The 21,802-nt window shown below is 38.6% G+C and overlaps 2 protein-coding genes across 4 annotated transcripts; one reads left to right on the forward strand and one right to left on the reverse strand.

Annotated features, from left to right (window-relative positions):
- Positions 1 to 4,199: 4,199 nt before the first annotated feature.
- On the reverse strand, positions 4,200 to 21,208 carry lsp1b (lymphocyte specific protein 1 b). Of its 3 annotated transcripts, XM_082158523.1 has the most exons (13): positions 20,967 to 21,203; positions 19,186 to 19,305; positions 18,345 to 18,795; positions 18,107 to 18,216; positions 16,670 to 16,886; positions 14,884 to 14,922; positions 14,093 to 14,136; positions 13,493 to 13,574; positions 12,898 to 13,032; positions 12,108 to 12,206; positions 11,400 to 11,492; positions 11,035 to 11,125; positions 4,200 to 5,041 (listed from the first exon to the last, which is right to left on the reverse strand). In XM_082158523.1, exons 1-12 carry the CDS (start codon positions 21,023 to 21,025, stop codon positions 11,042 to 11,044), a joined length of 1,533 nt encoding a protein of 510 aa, XP_082014649.1. In that variant the 5' UTR covers positions 21,026 to 21,203; the 3' UTR covers positions 4,200 to 5,041; positions 11,035 to 11,041. The 3 variants fall into 3 exon arrangements, with proteins under 3 accessions (XP_082014649.1, XP_082014651.1, XP_082014650.1); XM_082158525.1 differs by lacking the exon at positions 12,108 to 12,206 and having other exon boundaries at positions 20,967 to 21,208; XM_082158524.1 differs by lacking the exon at positions 14,884 to 14,922 and having other exon boundaries at positions 20,967 to 21,200.
- On the forward strand, positions 5,048 to 11,028 carry LOC309489649 (uncharacterized protein). The gene has a single exon (XM_082158515.1). It carries the CDS (start codon positions 5,488 to 5,490, stop codon positions 9,841 to 9,843), a length of 4,356 nt encoding a protein of 1,451 aa, XP_082014641.1. The 5' UTR covers positions 5,048 to 5,487; the 3' UTR covers positions 9,844 to 11,028.
- Positions 21,209 to 21,802: the final 594 nt, after the last annotated feature.

Consider the following 21,802-nt stretch of genomic DNA (forward strand, 5'->3'; position numbering starts at 1 on the left):
TGCCTGAAGTGAATAACTACATTGTGCACACCAATCAGTGAACTTTGAAAGCAAGTTATTAAGTTTTAATGCTGATTAAATCTTGAAGCATATTAATAAGTACATTTTCTTTTTAATAAGGAATACTCAAAAAATAAAATAATACAAATCTCAAAAATACTCATCAATTGTTGAACTAATACTTCAGCTGTTCAACTAATACTTCAACTAATAACCACACTGTAACTTGTCTTGTTTAGAATTTTTTTTTATATTTGCAAGTATTTATCCACTACAATTTGTACACTGAATAAAATGTCCAAACAATACATTGAAAATTATTTTAAGAATTAAAAAAAGTTATTGTACAGCTCTTGTTTTTTATAGTTTAATTTTAAATGTGCATAAAAGTCACAGTGAAATCAAAATTGACCGTTTTTATTTCTTATGTAATATTGCTGCATTTATTATAAATGATTTACCCGTGCACAACATTATTTTTTAATTCATATGACTTGAAAATCTTTAATAAAAATACTTCCACTCCCACTTGCAGAGACATCTCTTCTCTGATGACGCGTTCACTGGTGTGAGGGCGGGACAGCCTGTCACTCACGTGAGATCACAGCAATAGCAAATCACAATGATCCAACAAACCAATCAATTCCCAGTGAACAAAATCAAGTTCCGTCCTACGTTTTAAGCAGATATAATTATCTCTCTCTCTCTCTCTCTCTCTCTCTCATTAACCATTTCCGTCGTATCCGACTCTTGGAGATTCTTTGGCCATCTCTCGCTATACCTGAGAGACTGTCATGAAGTTAGGTAGGTTGCCAGGTCTTTTCACAAACCTCCCCATTACATGGCTCACGCACTCTCACATTCACACCTAAGGACAATTATTAATTTGTCACACCTAAGCATCTCCAATTCACCTATACTGCAAGTTTTTGAATATAGTGGGGGAAACCGGTGCACCCGGAGGAAACCCACGCAGACACTGGGAGAACATGCAACCTCCACACAGAAAGGACTCCTGGTTTATCTGCCCATGTCTTGAACCAGGGACCTTCTACCCTGCTGTGACATGCTACCCTGCTACCCACAGAGCCAGATGTCGCAAGAGACTATTGAAACTGTACATGTAACACAGCAATTTCATGCCTTCAATATCATAAATGCATGCAGAGATAGCAAATGAGAAAGACTTTTGATAACCTAACACATGCACTGGGCCTGCATATGTTTCAGGTGAAGTGGAAAGCCCCTGCTGGTTAAATCTCACTGGCTGTCAGAGCGCAGATTGAATTCAGGGCGATGAGTTTTATTTTTGGCATGGAAAAGGGGTAGGTCACCATGTCCTGTTGCTCTGTTCCACTAATCTTCCCCCACCACACTCGCACAGAGTTGGACCCAGCAGACGCACACTTAATTGTACAGCAATACTTGCACAGGTAAAAACAAAAAACGCACAGTTTAGCTTTCATTGACAATGTGTCTGTGATCTGCAAGTGGTTGTCTTGTCTATGGCTCTGTGAGACGCTAGGCCTCTGCTCATTGTGCTAACTACCACTAGTGTCAAAGTGCCTGCTTTAAAACCATTGAAAGCTGCTTTTGTCATTTAAGATCTTTGTTTGGCATATATAATATGACTGGCCAGTGTGTGGCATTTGTGCACCTTGTATTTGTATTTCACAGTACTTATTAACTGATATTAATTTCATATCTGTCTGTTCATATCTTTTCAGCAGATCAGCATCATCTCTCTCTTCTGGCCTCACTGTAAGTCTCATGAATATTTATAGCACGATCATAGTATTTAATAAAAAAAAAATGTCTTTGTTACAATACACAATAGTGAACAGTACAATGATTTAGCATGAAGTCGTGTTAAGCTAAAGGTGTTAAGCTAAAAGAGCCTAAATCAAACAGACATGTCTCAGGTCTTCAGCACTCACACATGTCTAAGGAAAGGCAGGGAATTAGATCACTGAGGTTAAAATGTTTGTCAACCAGATACACAGTAATTCAAGATAATAAAATAAAAAACTTTAATTATCTTATGTATTATAAGATAACTATTAAATGCATTCTAATGAAAGTAGTTAGTGTAATTTCCACCTCTGTGCTGTTGTGTGAGAATTGAGGCTGGGGTTGTGTTTATCTTATTGTGGTTTCAGGATGTGCAGTCTTTCAGTGGGCAAAAATAAAACGTAGAGCAGCTCAAGATCACATTTCAGGGATACTACTGTCACACAGGCACTAGAATACACACAGATACTAAAGTAACCCAGATACAGAGGGAGTCAGTACACAGTATGTACATGCAAGAATATTACAATATTGACCAGACATTTGGGATATTCTGTATAATGGTGAATTTGAATTTGTAAGTGTCATATATGCTTATTAACCCATTGACAGAGGACAAACATACTTCCCTAAAAAAAAATGTAAAAAAAGTGTTCAAGTTGCAAGATGTCTAAATGTGAATATACAGTGTACGGAAAGTAGTCAGACCCCCTTAAATGTTTCACTCTTTGTTATATTGCAGCCATTTGCTAAAATCATTTAAGTTCATTTTTTTTTCCTCATTATTGTACACACAGCACCCCATATTGACAGAAAAACACAGAATTGTTGACATTTTTGCACATTTATTAAAAAAGAAAAACTGAAATATCACATGGTCCTAAGTATTCAGACCCTTTGCTCAGTATTTAGTAGAAGCACCCTTTTGATCTAATACAGCCATGAGTCTTTTTGGGAAAGATGCAACAAGTTTTTCACACCTGCATGGATTTGGGTATCCTCTGCCATTCCTCCTTGCAGATCCTCTCCATTTCTGTCAGGTTGGATGGTAAACGTTGGTGGACAGCAATTTTCAGGTCTCTCCAGAGATGCTCAATTGGGTTTAAGTCAGGGCTCTGGCTGGGCCATTCAAGAACAGTCACGGAGTTGTTGTGAAGCCACTCCTTCATTATTTTAGCTGTGTGCTTAGGGTCATTGTCTTGTTGGAAGGTGAACCTTCAGCCCAGTCTGAGGTCCAGAGCACTCTGGAGAAGGTTTTCGTCCAGGATATCCCTGTACTTGGCCGCATTCATCTTTCCCTCGATTGCGACCAGTCGTCCTGTCCCTGCAGCTGAAAAACACCCCCACAGCATGATGCTGCCGCCACCATGCTTCACTGTTGAGACTGTATTGGACAGGTGATGAGCAGTGCCTGGTTTTCTCCACACATACCGCTTAGAATTAAGGCCAAAAAGTTCTATCTTGGTCTCATCAGACCAGAGAATCTTATTTATCACCATCTTGGAGTCCTTCAGGTGTGCTTTCATGTGTCTTGCACTGAGGAGAGGCTTCCGTCGGGCCACTCTGCCATAAAGCCCCGACTGGTGGATGGCTGCAGTGATGGTTGACTTACTACAACTTTCTCCCATCTCCCGACTGCATCTCTGGAGCTCAGCCACAGTGATCTTTGGGTTCTTCTTTACCTCTCTCACCAAGGCTCTTCTCCCCCGATAGTTTGGCCGGACGGCCAGCTCTAGGAAGGGTTCTGGTCGTCCCAAATGTCTTCCATTTAAGGATTATGGAGGCCACTGTGCTCTTAGGAACCTTAAGTGCAGCAGACATTTTTTTGTAACCTTGGCCAGATCTGTGCCTTGCCACAATTCTGTCTCTGAGCTCTTCAGGCAGTTCCTTTGACCTCATGATTCTCATTTGCTCTGACATGCACTGTGAGCTGTAAGGTCTTATATAGACAGGTGTGTTGCTTTCCTAATCAAGTCCAATCAGTATAATCAAACACAGCTGGACACAAATGAAGGTGTAGAACCATCTCAAGGATGATCAGAAGAAATGGACAGCACCTGAGTAAAAAATATGAGTGTCACAGCAAAGGGTCTGAATACTTAGGACCATGTGATATTTCAGTTTTTATTTTTTTATAAATGTGCAAAAATGTCAACAATTCTGTGTTTTTCTGTCAAAATGGGGTGCTGTGTGTACAATAATGAGGAAAAAAATGAACTTAAATGATTTTAGCAAATGGCTGCATTATAACAAAGAGTGAAAAATGTAAGGGGGTCTGAATACTTTCCGTACCCACTGTATATGGAAAGACATTCTACAACTCACTATGTATATTCTAAATGTATGTATGGAATTGAAGAGGACATATTTTCAACAGTATGGATGAACAAAGAGACAAAACACTCACCTGAAAATTGACGAGTTTTATTTGTGACAAATACACCTTACACTGCACAGATGTTTGACTGATTGGTTTACATGTGTTGACAGTGTAAGGCTTTAACAGAATATTACTCACTTATATGGAGACAATATTCTAAAAGAAAATCATGAGAGAGGAAAGAAAACTAATTGAGAACAGGACATCAAGATTAAGAATACTCAGAATGAAAACGCTATTTAAACTAAAATAAATTTTGTATCAGCTTTAAAGAAATCATTCAACATTTTGACAAACTGTATATATATGAGAATTTACTTTCTGTAAATTACTTTTGTTCTCACAAAAATCCTTATTTTTAAGGAAGAGGTGTTGAATCATGTTCCTTAAGGTCTACCAGCAGAGTTTAGCTCTAGCCTTACTTAAACACACCTGAACCAGCTAATCAAAGTCTTCAGGATCACTACAAACTTTCAGGCAGGAAGTTGTGTTGGAACTTGGAACTAAATTTGTGGCTCTCCAGGAGCCATTGAACACCACTGATTTAAGGTTTGACATTAATGTGATGTTATTGTAACTAATCACACTGTAACAGTCAATTGTGATTAAAACAGCATCCTTGTTTCCAAATATTTGGGTCACTTTTACCCAATGACATGATTTTCTTCATCAGTAAAATCATTCAAAGCTTTGGCACCACTTTGATTTTACTTAAAATGTAAGGCAGCAATTAAAATGAAAAAGTTTTCAAATTTAGTGGGTTTCAATCTTTTTTCTTTTCTTTTTTCTTTTTTTTTTACAGTGCAATAACTGAAGGACGGTGATCACATCAGCATCCTGTCTTCGGACCTCTTTGTGTCCAGCAGCCAGCTAAAGAGAGATAGAGAGGGGTCAGTTATTTTGCATTAACCACATCAATATTATATACAATCATAAATACATCAATTTATATATTCATTTAAGAGTGAAAAGTAAACCCTGCGAGTAACACTCAAGTAAAAATTTAATTTCAAATTAGCTTCTGGGTTTGGACATACAATACATAACACTGTTATATAAGTTATCTACACTTTAAAAAAAATGTGTAGGACTTACTTTGAAACAATTTTCACTCAGAAATTGAAATGAAGCCAAAAATGGAATCCAGACATTTGAATTATTTAAGCATATATTAAGCATGATGATGGAGTGAAATTCACAGTTAATATGAAGAAATATAGAGATCAAGTTTAAAACCAAAGTTAGCATTCAGTATGAATTGAAGTTTATTTTTTAAATACTAGTATTTGTGGCTTGTTTTCAATGCAGGTTTTGAAATGCTGATGGCTTTAAGTTATGGTAGTCAGTCTAGTCTGCTTCCACAGCAGTACCCTCCCCCTCTACTGCCAAAACCAGGGCGAGACAATGCCCGTCTGCAGAAACTCCTGAAGAAAAGTGCCAAAAAGAAAGTCAGCTCTTCCTCTCAGACACCCATCCCATTCCGGTCAAACCTGTCACCAGTAAATGAGGCCAGCCCTGACCTGGAGCACAGCGACCAGTCCACGCCTCCAAGGACTCCAGAAACCCCTCTCTTTAGCGGGACCTTCGATTCTCGATATTCCTCCAGCAGCCCTTTCTGCCTTCACTCCCCTTCCCCATACTTTTACCCCACCAACAGCTCACACTACAGTTCCACGCCGACACTGTCTCCACAGTCGTACTCTTACCCTGCCCGATCGCTGGAGCACCAGATAGCACCTCTATACACATGCTCATCAATCCTTTTTGACGAAGACTCAGAGCAGGCCACAGACGCAGACCCAGATTCATCCTTTGAGATAGCCTTCAGTCAAACACTTCAGTCCAGTTCCTCAAGAGTAAGGATGACGCATGACACATTCGCCGAACAACAGACCTATCAAGCCTCAGTGCAAATACAGCCCCCCCCTTTGAATCCAGTTCGACCTTCCGCTCCAAATTTGACATCAGCCTGTGCACCGGGTTCCCAGACACAACTATCAATCTCTCAGGTTCCAGTGAGCCAATCCAATGTGGAAGGATATAAAAACGTTGCACCTGCACTCATTACTCACACACCTCTCACAAATAGTCACGTCATGGAAACAGCTAGGTCACAAGTCAAGACTTCCACAATGGAGAAAATTGCTGCTTTTCCACAAACAACGATTTATACTCCAAAAACTTCATTTTATAAGATCTCCAAGCCCCCTATTCAAGACCCCTGGGCTTGTGGTTCTGCTTTACAGGGAGAAGCACCATCCATTGCAAAAAATCCAGTGATAGATGTTAAACAAAATTCAGGGACAAGGTATGAATTTCAAATGCCACCTTGTCAGATGAATACACATGTAAGCTCAGTAAGACCTGTTTTTGAAGCTTCTGCAGATAATCAACCCTTGTTTGCATTCAACTCTACATTATCCTCCACAATGGAGGCAAGAGTCTCTACAGAAAACCATCAGGAACCCCTACCTCAAAATAAATGGCTCCAACCTCCCTCACTGATTAGTGTAAAAGCTCAGAGTGCAGCAGCTGATCATGATGATGGCCTTGAAAAAATTGCCGTGGATAAAATAACGAATTCCATTCCAAATGGTGTTGTGTTTGCCACAGGACTCAAACCATTCACTTCTCATGCCTATTCTGAGGAATGCTTGACACCAAAGATTTCTAAATGTGAAGTTTCTTTATCTAAGACCCCTACCGAGGCTAGTAAGTCAAGCTCTAGAGCATGTGAGGTGCTTACAACTACAGTTATACAGGAGTATCCAATGACTAAAACTGAAACTTCAGAAACCTGTATAATGACACCAGCCAAGTCTGTTCCAACAGATGCAAGTCAGGAAACATACATGCCTGCACCTTCCCGAAACTACCAAACACCCAGTACACCTGTATACTGGTCACCAAGACCACCAGCACGGTTTGTGGGCAACCAGAAGCCATTGCAAAATGATATTAACGTCTCAAAACGAAAGTCAACATACTATGGTTTGACACCTGCTGAATATATTGCTTATGGTGGAATCAAGATGAATTCATATGGTGATCTATCTGTGTCTAAGCCTGAAATTCCAGAAGATATTAAAAACATGACATATGAGAATTGCATGTCCAAAACTCCAACCAAGACATCTCAAGACAGGCTTAGCATTATATCTGATTTCAATGCAGAGAAATCCTTGGCAGATTTAGAGTCTTTAAAAACTTCAGAGGCTGCACTGCCCTTGCAAATCGCGATGACAAACCAAACAAGTACTACGGTACTAGTAACTGACAAAACTGAAATTGAAACCATCAATAATCCCACTTCGGAAATAGCAGATCAAAGTTTAAAGGAGCGAGAGACAATCCCTGGAGTACAACCAAGGCCTCTAGCTTTAAATCCTGAAGATGCAATGTACAATGAGCTTCAAATGACACCTTTAAGAATGATTGTAAACCCCACTGCTGTAGCAGAGGCTCCTAGACAACTAAATTCAGGATCTACAGACATCCCCACCCCTCCTTTTGCAGCAGAGGGGAAAAAAATGCCAACTTACCCTTTTCCCCAGGTGCAATCAAATATTCAGAACTCAAATATAACCGGATTGTTAACAAAAAATGTCTTGTCAGTTCAAAATATCCCACTGCAAACAGTGCAGTCAGAGACTGCACACAGATTTATATATCCAACAGAAAGTTTTAATCCTGCATCAGTGAAAATGATGCAGTCACACATTTCTGCAAATCAAGAGCAGAAAACCTTGCCATGTTTATCCAAAAGTTCTTTAGGAACTTACTCTGCTGTCTGTGATTCTTCTACTGCCATCATTACAGGCAATCAACTCCACAATATCATAAACACCAACAATGAAGCTTTCACTGTAAATAAAATCACAACAAACTCAACCAATATCACAGACTCTAGAATGCCATCTGCAGACACCAGAAGTTACATTAAAGTCCCTCCTGATATTAAACGTGCAGCCCTCTTAAAGCCAGAGGAAACTAAATCTACAGCTCAATCAAGGTTAGGTTCATCTATCTTTACAGACTCATCAAAGACAGAAATAACCAGACATGAAGACTCAAATAAGTCTTGTGCAGCCAATCCTGTAGTTTTGGCCAAATCAGATATATTTAATCGTCCAAGCCTCCCTAAAACAGATATATTTAATACTAAAAGTCCCTATAAAACAGAGGCACCTCAACTTGCAAATACATTTAAATCAGATGCATCTAAATCAGGAGTTTTATTAAACCCAAATTCAACACCTCCCTCCTTGAAATCCAAAGATAAAATCAACCAAAACACAGAAGAAACCAAAGGTCAGCAAATGCTGAAACATGATAACAATGTGAAATCTATTCCAAGCCCTCCAAACAAAAGAAGTATATCATCCAAAATCCCCTCAGATGGACAGGTATTTTCACCTGCACCTTACTCTGAGGCTCTAGTCACGCATTTGGCAAAGGATAAATCTTCTAAACAAGACAACGGCAATGAAGACTTAATACCCATCAGTGGTGTTACAAAAGACCCATTGATAGATTTGGAATCAGACTTACAGGTGTCCAATAAAACCAACACTGATTCCAAAGCTGCATTTAAAGTTAAAATTGAATCTAAATCAAACAATTCAACAACATTACAAAGAAATTCAATCAAACCATCAAATAACGTACCCCAGGACACCAAATTGAATATGGATAGTGTGCAGTCCAAATCCGTAAAATCTGACACTCAAAAGGCTTTACCGTGTTCAATTGTCAAGACTTTTTGCAAAGCTCCAAGTGCAGAAAATAGTCTTGCTGCCATGCTTCTCAAGGCCGCCAAATCTCTACCACTCTCTTCATCTGATGAAAGCTGTGTTAAATCCCAGACAGAAGCCAAAGCATCTAATATGGATGTAAAAGCACAACATATAACTGCTCAGGACTCAAAAATTGATCTCATCACAGTTAAAGTGTTAAAGTCTGATACCTCAAAACCTCAAAAGTGTTTAAAAGATTCACTAGCCACTGAAAGACAAAATGAGAATGTAGCCACTGAAGATGGCAAGCTTAGCAAAGAGACTCCCTCTGAACCCACACCAAATGATCAGAAGGGACAAAATGAACCTAAGAGTGCACAAAAACCCAAAGGCCTGAAGGCCAAACTCAGTGGCTGGACAAGGCTGAAAAAGCACATGGTTGTTGAACCTGATGCCCCCAGTTTTCCAGAGCCTGATGCAGAGCAAAATGCTCAGAAGGCAGATCTAAAAATAAGTGGTAAAGACAAGTCTGCGAGGGACAAAGAACAGTCATCGGGTGGACAGGATGTGGTCAAAAAGAAAGATGAGCCCAAGGTATCAAAAATGTGGGATGCTGTACTTTTTCATATGTTTGCCACAAAGGAGAACATTATGAAGCAGATACATAGCAACAAAACCGAGGAAGAGCGGAAAAACATAGAGAAGGATGGCCAGTTGGTCCCATCCTTCGTCCACCGTCTGCCCATCCTTCTCTACAGCCCGCGCTTCAATGCCCGGAAGCTGAAGGAGGCAGCGGCGAAACCTCTCAACAAAATAGCTACAGCCTTTGAAAGAGGGCTGCTGAATCGCAAACAGAAAGGCGAAGAGCCAAAAGACTTCAACAGAACAGCCAAAGGATTTGGTAGTACATCTACAGAAATAATGGCAGATGTTTGATTGAATTTCAAATGTACAGTGTAAAGTTGATTTCAACTTCAAAATTGTCCAATTATGTAGTATTGTAGTGCTGTAAATGTAATTTCCTTTTTCTTCATGAAATCAACGATGAGACAAACAAACTATACACTGCACTCTGCTCTGAGCAGTGCAGTAAGGGGCTGGTCAGCAGAAATTGAGGCCTAGTCATTCCTGCATTGAGAGAGCGACTGATAGGTGCAGCTGTTCGGGATGTGGCGAGTGAGGAAGTGAGCAAGGGCTGAAAACGTAATGATGACAATGATCAAAAAAGGAAAGTGGCTCAGAGAGCAATGTGGATGGATCCTGGGTTTAAGTTTGCTCACGTCAGCCAAGCTGGGTGGTGCGAGGAGACGTGTTTTGAATAGAGAGTTTCAGAATGTGACGTCCTGAGCAGTGTCAAGAGCCCTGCTCAGAATGAGATATGACATGATGGCAGTGCTGTTCATTTCAAAAAGGTCAGAGGGAAATTGGAAAGGTATAACTAGAACATGAACGAAAGATATTTGAAATAAAAAATGTAATCTTAATATGTTGATCATGAAATAAGACCCTAAAAACTTGTTTCAGATGTGTTCATTTTTACTTTTCTTTTAAGTTAAAACCATTTGAGTTTTGGATGTTTTCTTACTAACACATTTCTAGTGAAATGTTGCAAGTGATTTCATGCTTATGGATTCATTTGTAGTTCAGTGTCACAAATAATCATTAGACTGATAGGTGAGACAGCAGGCATGTGACATTTACTGAATACTACCCAGAGCTCCAAGGAAAGAAGACACTTTATAAGACGATAATTTTGGCAGCTCTTGTACTTCAGGGATCTCTGTTACAAAAGGAGAGAACTGGCAACAAATATCCTAAATAAACACAACAAATGGAACCATCACATATATTGTCATGATTTATAACAGTGAGAAACTACAATACACACTCTTTAACAATTAATCATCATACACACACTGTACCGTGTACACCCAGAAGTTATTTTAATATAGTGTGTTTGTTTCTGTAGATAACCAGCGGTATACAACCAAGCTAATGTACAGCACATTATCATACTTTAGTTACTCTAGTAAAGCATGACTTATGTCTGTGTAGTAATAAACATGCTGAATTTATATTTTGTTATTTTGAATAAAAAAATTTGAATAAAGAAAATAAATTTCTTACTTGATCCTTAGTTTGTGTCATTATCAATGAAGACCTTCTCGTACTTCCCATGCCCACTCACAACAAATTTGTACCTTTTTCCAGACGATCCCTGAAAAGGTAAAGATCAAATTACAACCTTTAAACCTATAAAACCAAGTGAAGGGGACTTAAGTACTACGAAATCTAAAATAACAAATGCAAGATAATGAGCCTGTGCTCAATGTGAACAGCCAAACTCAAATGATGATTATAAGAACTGATGCTGATTGCTGTTTATGGGTTGTTTTTGAGGAGTTTACCTATAACCTTAACCTAACAGCAGTTTAGAAGAAGGTTTCTGTAGGGATGATCATGGTTTAGTGTCACAAGGAGTTTTGATGTACCTTTGCACATGGTTTATCCTGTGACAAGTTGTCTCCCAGATTCTCCCACATGGATTTTATGTTACGCACCTCACCAGCCTTAACATCCTGACACTAACACACACAAAGAAAGATAATAAATGCCATGGTTAAGATTACTGTTTTTTTTTTACTTAACATTTTTTTCTTTTCTTTTTTTTTACCTTGGTTCAGGCCTAAACCACTAGATGGCGTCTTTGAACAACAGGCTATTCAGGGATCTCTCCCATCACATGACCTGCTACAGCATGAACTTTAACCATACAAAATATTTTATATTTTCTATAGATTATATCCAGAAAACACATATACATACACAACAGCAGTCCAAAGCCAAAAAGTCACAAAAACAAAGCAGACATCAGATATTTTTTAATTGCTGGCATCCTCTAAAACTCTTCCACAATAGTTTATTGCCATTGGACTTTAACCCAGAGGACCCCATTGACATTTTGAAAGAGTGAGAAACCACCTAAATCCACCCACTCACGGAGAAAAAGAGAGATAGGAATTGTTTACCTTATTGAAAAAGATGAGAAGAACAGCAGACACAAGAAAAAGTGGAAAGAAGAGAACTAAAGTTGAAGAAAAAGAACATAGAGGATACAAAAGTTTCAGAAGGAAATGAACTATAGTAGGATTCAGGAAAGAAACTATGCGATTAACATTTAGAGACCCATTTAAACTTACAGCTGCTTTGGAGGAGGGGCTCTTGGTGTTGTCATCTGAGTTTCCTTTCACCCATTGGTTAATTAGATCTGTCACGCCCACATTTATTCCCTCTGTATCCTGAATCAGAGTAACATATCATAATTTATTCTTTCATTTATTCACTCACTGACTTTTTAGTGTCAAACCTACGGTGGCCGAGAGAGCTCAATGTGCTGCAACTGAGGGAAAAAGTAGGCTTCTATATTTTAATCAGTAGCTTACCATCACTTTTTTTGCGTACTGGCACTTCTCACAGAAAATGAAAATTCTGTCATTATTTACTCTCTTATTGTTGTTCTAAACCTGTATGACAGTCTTTTGTGGAACATAAATAAAAAATATATTTTTGTCCATACAATGACAGTCAGAGGGGTCTAAAGCAACACTGAACCATTGACTTTCATTGTATGGTGAGAAAGAAAGAAAGAAAGAAAGAAAGAAAGAAAGAAAGAAAGAAAGAAAGAAAGAAAGAAAGAAAGAAAGAAAGAAAGAAAGAAAGAAAGAAAGAAAGAAAGGAAGGTGAGAATGAAAGAAAGAAAGAAAGAAAGAAAGAAAGAAAGAGAGAAAGAAAGAAAGAGAGAAAGAGAGAAAGAAAGAAAGAAAGAGAGAAAGAAAGAAAGAAGGTGAGAAAGAAAGAAAGAAAGAAAGAAAGAAAGAAAGAAAGAAAGAACACTGAGACATTCTTGGGTGAGAAAATGGTGACAGAATTTCCATTTTTTGGGTGAACTATTTAACAGAATAATTTATTGATAAACATGACCATATGAACCTTAGAGGACACAGCCCTTGCTGAATTCTGATTCCAGGCTTCCCCCGCCTCAAACAGGGTCTTCCGAGCAGATACAGGCTCTGGGGATGTTGGGACATCCATTAGCTTGACTACGTTCCCCTCTTTATAGCACTCCTGCACACGCACAAAAACACACACTATGACCGGAAATATTACGCTATCTGATTCACAGCAGAGACTATGTGATAAAACACCTGTGTAACTCTCAGCAACAAAAGCACAGTAACACCTGGATCCATTATACACACATTTGCCATGGGGCTTTTACACACTTCCTGACAGTTAGGTGGCAGGAAAACAGAGGCCAGGCTAAGAACACAATAGTTTAGTCAGTATGACTAATAGAAGAGGTGCCTGGGCATGCAGGGTGTCCGAATGCACCCCAGCAGTGAGATCAGAGTAGTAAACATCAGAGCAGGTGTAAGTAAGCACTGGGTGTGGTAAGAAGAGCTGCATGTGTAAAGAAATGAATGTAAAAGCAGCAGAATAGCTGTGCAGGTGTGTTTACAGGAATATATGCAAAAAGCCTAACTATGAAATTGACATTATACAAGCACATGCGAAGGTAATTCACCTCAATGGCATGGTTGTACTGCTCCAATCTGCCATCTAACTTTGAGATGATCGTGGGAGGCTGTGTCTTCTTTATGCTGTTCCTGTTTTCACAAACAGATGAAATATTACCTAAAGCACCACTGTTTTCCAAGAAACAGATCATCTCAGAACAAGCAGTGACATGAAGAGGACCATGACTCATAAAGTAGAGTAAGATACAAACAAAAGCACTGTGAAGTATATTGTTTATACTTCATGCCGAGACAAAACAATGTGGAAAAGAATAGCCAGGCTTTTGAGATACATGTAAAAAAAAAAAAAAGAAAATAGGAGAAAGATACCTAGAGAGAAACGTGTCATGTCATGTCTGCCTGAGAGGCGAACCATGTTTCAAACAGCTGTTCATTCATGAATTAATCATTCATGTGTCATGTTTAGATAAAACAGAAAATACTGATGAACCCATGATGTCATACCACAGCACAGAAAAACAATCCTGCCCCTGCTGCTTCTCACACTCCATACTATGAGGGGATTTTTTTGTTTTGTTACAATCCTACAATAAATCACTTGTATCCATTGATCTCAATCTGTATGTGAGTGTCTGAAGTCCACTTACTTTTTTTTAATGGAGCGGTTTAGAGACTCAGTCCTCTCAGTAATCTGTAGATTAAACAGTAAAGCAACATTTATTTGTAAATGGATTCAAAAAATGTGTGAATTCTTACAGTCATAAGCATGAAAACATTTATGGCAATATTTTGTGCAATGTTTCCAGGCAAAAGGGAAAAAGTGAAAAGCAGTGCAACTAAATTGGGTAACAGATAATGATTGCAAAAAGTAAATTCTCTGTCAAGATTTTGAGCCAATACTGAAAAGCAGTTCAACCAATTGATGTTGTAAGCAGATTTATTTCATAATTTCATTGCTGGAGACTTTGTATCTAGCTTTTTTGACCCTGTAAATCCCTGTAGTTGGTTCCAATTTCACTTTCCACAAAAAGGTTCAGTTTTGCCCAACAGTATAGGATACATTCGTTCACAAAATGTCTTCCTGCCACCCATTTCCCGTGTTTTTAAAATGTCATCACCTTATGTGCCTGTGCTTTTAAGAACTGATCTGTTGTCGTACACATGGATATATTTGGGGCATTGAGGTCATCATAAATGTTCATAATTTAAAAAAATGGTTCACTAAATGCTAAACTTTATCAGGATCAGTTTTTTTCAGAACATTGTAAAAGTAAGATGGAAGGGAATATGATCGTGGACATAGACGGGACAAATGCAAAGCAATTATAACCACAGCTTTATAAAGCAAGTGTAAGGTGCATAGTACTAGCAGACACACACAAACACTCTAACGTACAATTCAATACTATCATGCACATGCACATAGTAAGCAACTCACCGAGCTTGCACCTTCTGATTGCCACTCCTCACCCTCAGCCTGAATCCAGCAAGCAAAGAAAGCACACACACACAAAGCACCTCAGCAATGTAAAGCAGATGCTTCATGTTTCATCTTTATCCCTCAACCCACACCATTGCAATGACAATATCAGAACCACACACAGCACATGGAAGATGTCAGTCACGAAAAAGCACATGGAAAATACCAGATAAAATGACAGAGTGAAAACACCACTGAGCACAATGCACAAACACATGTTTTGTAGTATGTCATGTTTTATATCAGGCAGAGGACCTACCATTATCAAACCATTATCTGTTATTCATAAAGGTGATTTGAGCCATTTCTGCACTGCAAACACCACCAAATTGTATAACAAACCAATAAACCAATTTTTTATTCCCTTTACAAACATGTTTTCTTCATCAAGGTATTTCCTCATAAAAGGTCCCTATAGGTTTTTCAGGTTTATTATCATTTGAGACATTTGTCCCCACATGAAGACACAAACAAGATCACCCAGTCTCTGCAGTGTTCAATCTTGATCATAGTGGGTCACCTTACAGCAGATTTTAGCTCCAACCAACCTGACTAGAAGTTTCTAATAATCCTGAAGTCTCTTTCAAATAAAGTTCACTTGGTGGCCATATTTGCGTTGTATTTTCAGGCATGCAAGAATAACAAAAACTGCTGGCAAAACTCACATTAAAATAAAATATTTCAAATCAGCAAAAAAACGAAACAAAATTCTGACACGAACAGTCCCATAAATTAGTTTTCTTATGCTCAAATAGCATTTAAAACTTATATCTGCAGTTGGTCCAGCCAATGTACATGTGCAGTTTTGTTCTGATCCTGTTCTGTTCAGGTTCTATGTCTGCACTTACACTGGCACAAAAATCTGATGTTTTGCTTACATCTGACAAGAATTGGGCATTGTTGCACACATGTAAACACATACATTTATATTCCAGATATTCTAACAGATATTAAAATAACTAACGAGAACTACTGTTATTTTTATACATTCATTCAAATTTTGTGGTGCAAACATCAACTCGCTTTAACTCGACCTTGCCTGCAAGTGATCATAAGCAGGATAATCACATCTGGTGTGCATTAAAGTCAAAGAACTACCCGACATGAATTATATAAATAATTGTTATATACTGCCATTCAAAACCTGAGGGTCAACCTCGATCACCAACAAAATCATTCTTGTTTGGGCGGGGATTCATTTATACATAGATATACGTTTTGTGAATACGTGAATATAAACTGACAGGACAAACATTTTTTATATGGTCAAAGGATCAGATCTGTGCATTAAGCCTTATAGCCTCTGTGATGTGATGTGTAAAAGGCGGATTTAGACATATTGCGTGTTTCTCCCTTCATAATAATCTGAGTGAAACATCTTGTTATATGTACAGTCTTTGTCTTGAAGACCCTGATTCGCTGATTCAGGTGTGTTTACAGTTTTTTCAAATTGCTTAGACACTAAAAGTGGAACTTGAGGCTCAATCTGTGAAACCATTCACTCGTGTACCGAATCTTCAGACCAAGTCTGACACTCTATAAAACTAATCAATCCAGAAGTTTTCATTTGTTTTGCAGGTCAACATTGTGATTTAGATAATGATTGCAGGTCATCAGCAGTTAAAAACTGTGTTAATGTTAATCTGAATACTGTTTAACAAGCATGTTTGCTCATATCTGTAACAAATCTTTAATTATAATGTCATTTTGAGGTGTGAGGTGTCTGATGGTGATGATGTCATACCATGTAGGAGGGGCTCCTGGGGCTGAGAGGACTGAAAGGCTCCTCTGGATCTCCGCTGGATATACTCAACCTCTTTAACTTCTCCATCACATCCCTCCTCTTCCTCTCTCTCTCCTCCTCTCTCATCATCCTCTGCACCTCCTCATGAGTCTGATCCTCTGTTTCTCTGTGCTGCTGGTTCTCCTCACTGTTATTCACAAACACTTCCTCCGACACACTAAATACAACAAGATTGAGAAAGGGAAATGATTCATGAAAAAAGTATTCTACCTCAAATGCAGTTTTTTTTTTACCTCTCTGGACTGCTGAGAGCTGTTGAATCGACTGTGTCCATGTTACTCTGTATCTTCACTTCTCTGAGTTAGATTAAAAGCGCTGAACTCAGGAAGGACATTAGTTCTGGGGATGTTGTGAAACTTGTGATTTTATCATGTCATTTCTCAACACAGAGGCAACTCTATTGCTGCCCAATCATTGGCACACTGTTCTCCTGCATAGCTATGTCTCCATATAGCATGTCAGATGATTTTTCATAACAGTCACGGGAGTGACGAGTGAGGTAAGCAGTCACATATTGCTTTAAAATTGAGATTGACAGGATAAAATGAACAAGCTTGTCCCAAAATGTCATTTAGAGCTCAATTTAAAAACCTCTCTGGACTGCTGAGAGCTGTTGAATCGACTGTGTCCATGTCACTCTGTATCTTCACTTCTCTGAGTTAGATTAAAAGCGCTGAACTCAGGAAGGACATTCGGGGGAAGTTGTGAAACTTGTGATTTTATCATGTCATTTCTCAACACAGAGCCAACTCTATTGCTGCCCAATCATTGGCACACTGTTCTCAAACTGTTCTCCTGCATAGCTATGTCTCCATATAGCATGTCAGAGGATTTTTCATAACAGTCACAGGAGTGATGAGTGAGGTAAACAGTCACATATTGCTTTAAAATTGTGATTGACAGGATTAGATGAACAAGCTCGTCACAAAATGTCATTTAGAGCTCAATTTAAAAATGAGTTAACTTCGTCGACACCCTCATGTAAACTAACTCTCAACCCCTCAATGAGCAATAGTTAGCTTTAGTGGCTACTTGCATAAACACACCCACAATGTTCTTTTTTTAATTAACTGACTTAAAGTTCTGACAAATCTTAATGAAAAAATTAGATGGCTAACTAAGACTTGTCTAAGCATTTTATGTAATCAGCCCTAGATATTTGTTTCCATCCTGTTAGGTATAGGCTATACAGTAAATAATTATAATCAATAAAGTTTAAAAGCTTTAACTTGAGCCGAGCATATTTTAAAATGCCTTTATAGCATTTTTACACAATAACAGCCTTTAACACAAGCATATTCATTTTCTAAAGTTCATTTAAAGCTTTAGCTTACTGAGCTGTATTGTTGTGAAGTGTGTGCCTGTCTACACCTGTACCTGTCATTTATTCTCCTCCCCTCTTGTCCATTTGTGCTGTACTGTCTCCCATTCTGTTGGAGGACGACTGTGGAGGTGTAGGATATCTTCATCTCTACCTTTTTTTCTCTCTGTGAAAAAAAAAAAAGATTCAGAAGTTTGTATGTTCGCTGCATTAAGTACTTACAGTAGGCAACTTTGAAAGACTGATTTTGATGCATTACTGAGTTGAGGTTAAATGCCTTCTTGAATATTGTACCTTCTCATCCATATTACAGCTCTGATTTTGTTTTTTCCAGAAAGATGATTCATGACCTTTCATCCTTCTCGGATCCTCCTCATCTGCACGCCACCGTCTGATCTCTCCCTCCTCCCTCTCTGCAGCCTTAATATTAGCCCTTCTTTCCTGTTCTCTGGCACCCCAGTCTTCATCATCACCATCCTCATCCAGGTTTTGCTGATTTGAAAAGGGGGGTCGAGTCTGTGTAAATGGGGTGCTGTCATACACGTTTAAGTCATGCAGTTTACTATGTTGAGCAGAGCTGGAACAGAGCTGGAGTTCTGAGGGACGAGAGCCGTTGAGATGTGTTTTTACATCTTTATGTTCCATTTGTTCCTCTTTGCGCCTGCTCAGAAGTGTCCAATCACTGAAGCCTTCGTCCTCTTCCAAAGAGGATGGAGGAGAGTTTGAAACCACATCATTCTGACCCCTACAAACAGTGAAACACTTTCAGAATTGCCTCTCACTAAGATACCAAAACAAGAACTAGTCTACTTACAACAGTTGAGTCTGTTAGAATAGAATAGAATAGAATAGAATAGAATAGAATAGAATAGAATAGAATAGAATAGAATAGAATAGAATAGAATAGAATAGAAGACTCTGTAACTGAATCAAAAGAACAGGTGTGGTCTTGTCACATATACACATACAAACTCACAAACAGATTAACACAACACAATGAGTAAGACAGAGAAAGTTGGCTTGAGCCACAATCTGGGGGTTGGGATTCCATGGAAACAAAACAAATACACACAACACAGTTTCTTTTAAGTATTTGCTGAAGACTGGAGTATGCTTTTAGGTTTTTGAAACTAACTGGTTGTCCAGAGTCTGTGCAGTAGCTTGAGAACCCTCATTAGAGGTACTGGCTCTTGCACGCCGTCGTCGTTCTCTCTCAATTTCTTCTGCATCCTCCAGACTGCGCTGAACAGTGATCCTGTATACACAAAAACAATTACAAATAACAAAACAAATAATGACAAATGAATAATAATAACGTTCACAATTACTATGTTTTTAAAAATGAAGATAACTAAATCAAGAATGCTGCATTTGTGTTGTGCATGAAGGTAAACAGAGGCTGATATGTATATATCTTCAGAACAAGCGCATCGTCATACTTATTACAATGATAGGGGTCATCTGACAGAAGGTAGGGTCAGAGATGGACAGGAAGTAAGTTAAACATGGACAGGAAGTGCAGGGTTCACACTGACAGGAAATGGCTCACTGGCTTCCTTTATGGGGGCTGACATTACAGGAACTGGAACAACACCTTTTACTAAATATTTACAATAATTGTGCAGAGGTGGGTGATTGCCAGGCAGATTTACACAATCACCCATTAAATCACAAGTTTTACTAAAGTCTCTCCTGCTATACACATTACACACACCTCTGGGAACTGATGCACTGATTGATAATATTGTCTTTAACCTGTCCTAAATAAGCAACTAAGGTTTCTCATTGCAACTGAATTTATTTTAACTCTGTTTATCTACTGTGCTTATCAAACAAACATTCTGAATGTCCTTCTCCAAGTAAACAGTAGTTCAGTAAATCATAATTCCATGATCATATTATGTTACACATGGACACACGGAAGAAGAAAAACACATACATCTCTAGACTGTTATGGTTAAAAACAAAGTAGTTGGTCAAACTGTTCAACTACTCACATTCTGCTTACAAATTTGAATCTGTTACAAAACATATCATACTGAGTGAGTAAATGAACATAGCAAGCATTAAAGCAGAGTATAGCCTAAACCTATAACATCAATAATAACTGCACTATTTCCTTTGTTTAATAAACCCAGTGTGAGTGGCTGGGTGGTAAAACGGCTCAATTTTTCCGGCACAGTTTAGATGATCTCCAGGTCCATAGGGCAGAGTGGGTGAGGGCCGCTGTATCGCACACCCAGCAGATTTAGAGAAGGGGGTGATCTGATGATGTCACCACTCTCAGGAAAATTCCAGTAATAAAAGAAGCTATTGAAGCATGTCTTTGCCATTCCATATGATGTCATGAATTGACTCACCATGTGCCGTGTGAACAGCAGCCATCTGGGACGGCTTTGGGACAGATTTTACTTTAACTACAGACACCTCCTCAAGGACAGACACATTATAATTTCATGACATCACTCAGAACTATGTAACAACACATTCATCTACCCTCAAAACACCTGGGAAGCCATTGACTATAAAATTTGTATGAAATACAGAGAGACCGCAAAACAACCAACAAAAATTTGAACCCTTCCCCCTAAACACCCTGAAGAACTGATAAACAGCAGAAGAACTCATGCTCCGTGTTTCCCCTCTTGACCCCCCCTGTCCTGCCTGATAAACTGTCCCAATGACAGTCTGGTGCTACCCAGCACTTCTAGATAAAACAGATCATTACTATCAGCATGATAAGAGTTTAAAAGTCATCATTTAGGTTATAAAAGTCAAGATTCATAAAACAGGATTGAATGAACTGCAGCATACTCCATTTAGAGGCAAAAAGAGACTATGTAGATCAAAGACTACACCTCAGACCAAATGGCCACACACACACACACACACACACACAAATGAAGAACATCTCACCTCTTGAGGTTATCTAATCCCTTTTTGCTGGAATGTCTTCGCAGGATTGAGCTGGACATGTTTCTGTGTTTCACTGACTGAATACGAAATCTGACTGGTTTTCTGATTCTCTCTCCTCTCCTGTGAGTCCCCTTAAGGGTGTGAATGTGCTCCCCCTCTTTCACTGAGCAGGATTTAGTCAATCTCTCTCTCTCTCACTCTCTCTCTCTCTCTCTGTTCCACTCACTCCCTTCCTCTGTCTCTCTCCATGTGTTTTTCATTCAGAGCTTTGAAACTATCTCCTGTCTTTTCCAGTTCTCTCTTCCAATCAGCAGAAAGCTAACCAGTCATGTGATGGTCCCCTGGGAGAGTAAGATGATACCACACACAGACACACACACACCAAAACAATAGCATTGCAGGGCCAGTAACAGTGCTATCAGACACTGTTCATAACCAATATATCCACATGCTTTGTTTACCTAATAAACAGGTAGGTTTGAGTACCGAAGTGGAGATAAGCATAAGTCTCCACTATAATTGCAAACTAAACCGCCTAACTATAATACAATTATATCATTATAATTAAAATAATTTTAATAACCACTGCACATGGTGAGTCAAAATAATGTATATATTTTAGAGTGTGATGTGAAGATGTCATCAGATTATGCCAGTGTAGCCTATATACATCACACTTCAGCATTATCATAGGTGGACACCTACAGTTTATGTAACATTGATAGATTAATAGTTACTTTAATAACTATGGATTCAGTATGTTTAACTCATCGGACATGATGTATAATATACATGTACTGTATAATATTTTTTTTTTCTTTTGAAAATATAAAGAA

The sequence above is a fragment of the Leuciscus leuciscus genome, assembly GCF_965113295.1.
Source record: "Leuciscus leuciscus genome assembly, chromosome: 2".
NCBI classification, from domain to species: Eukaryota; Metazoa; Chordata; class Actinopteri; order Cypriniformes; family Leuciscidae; genus Leuciscus; species Leuciscus leuciscus.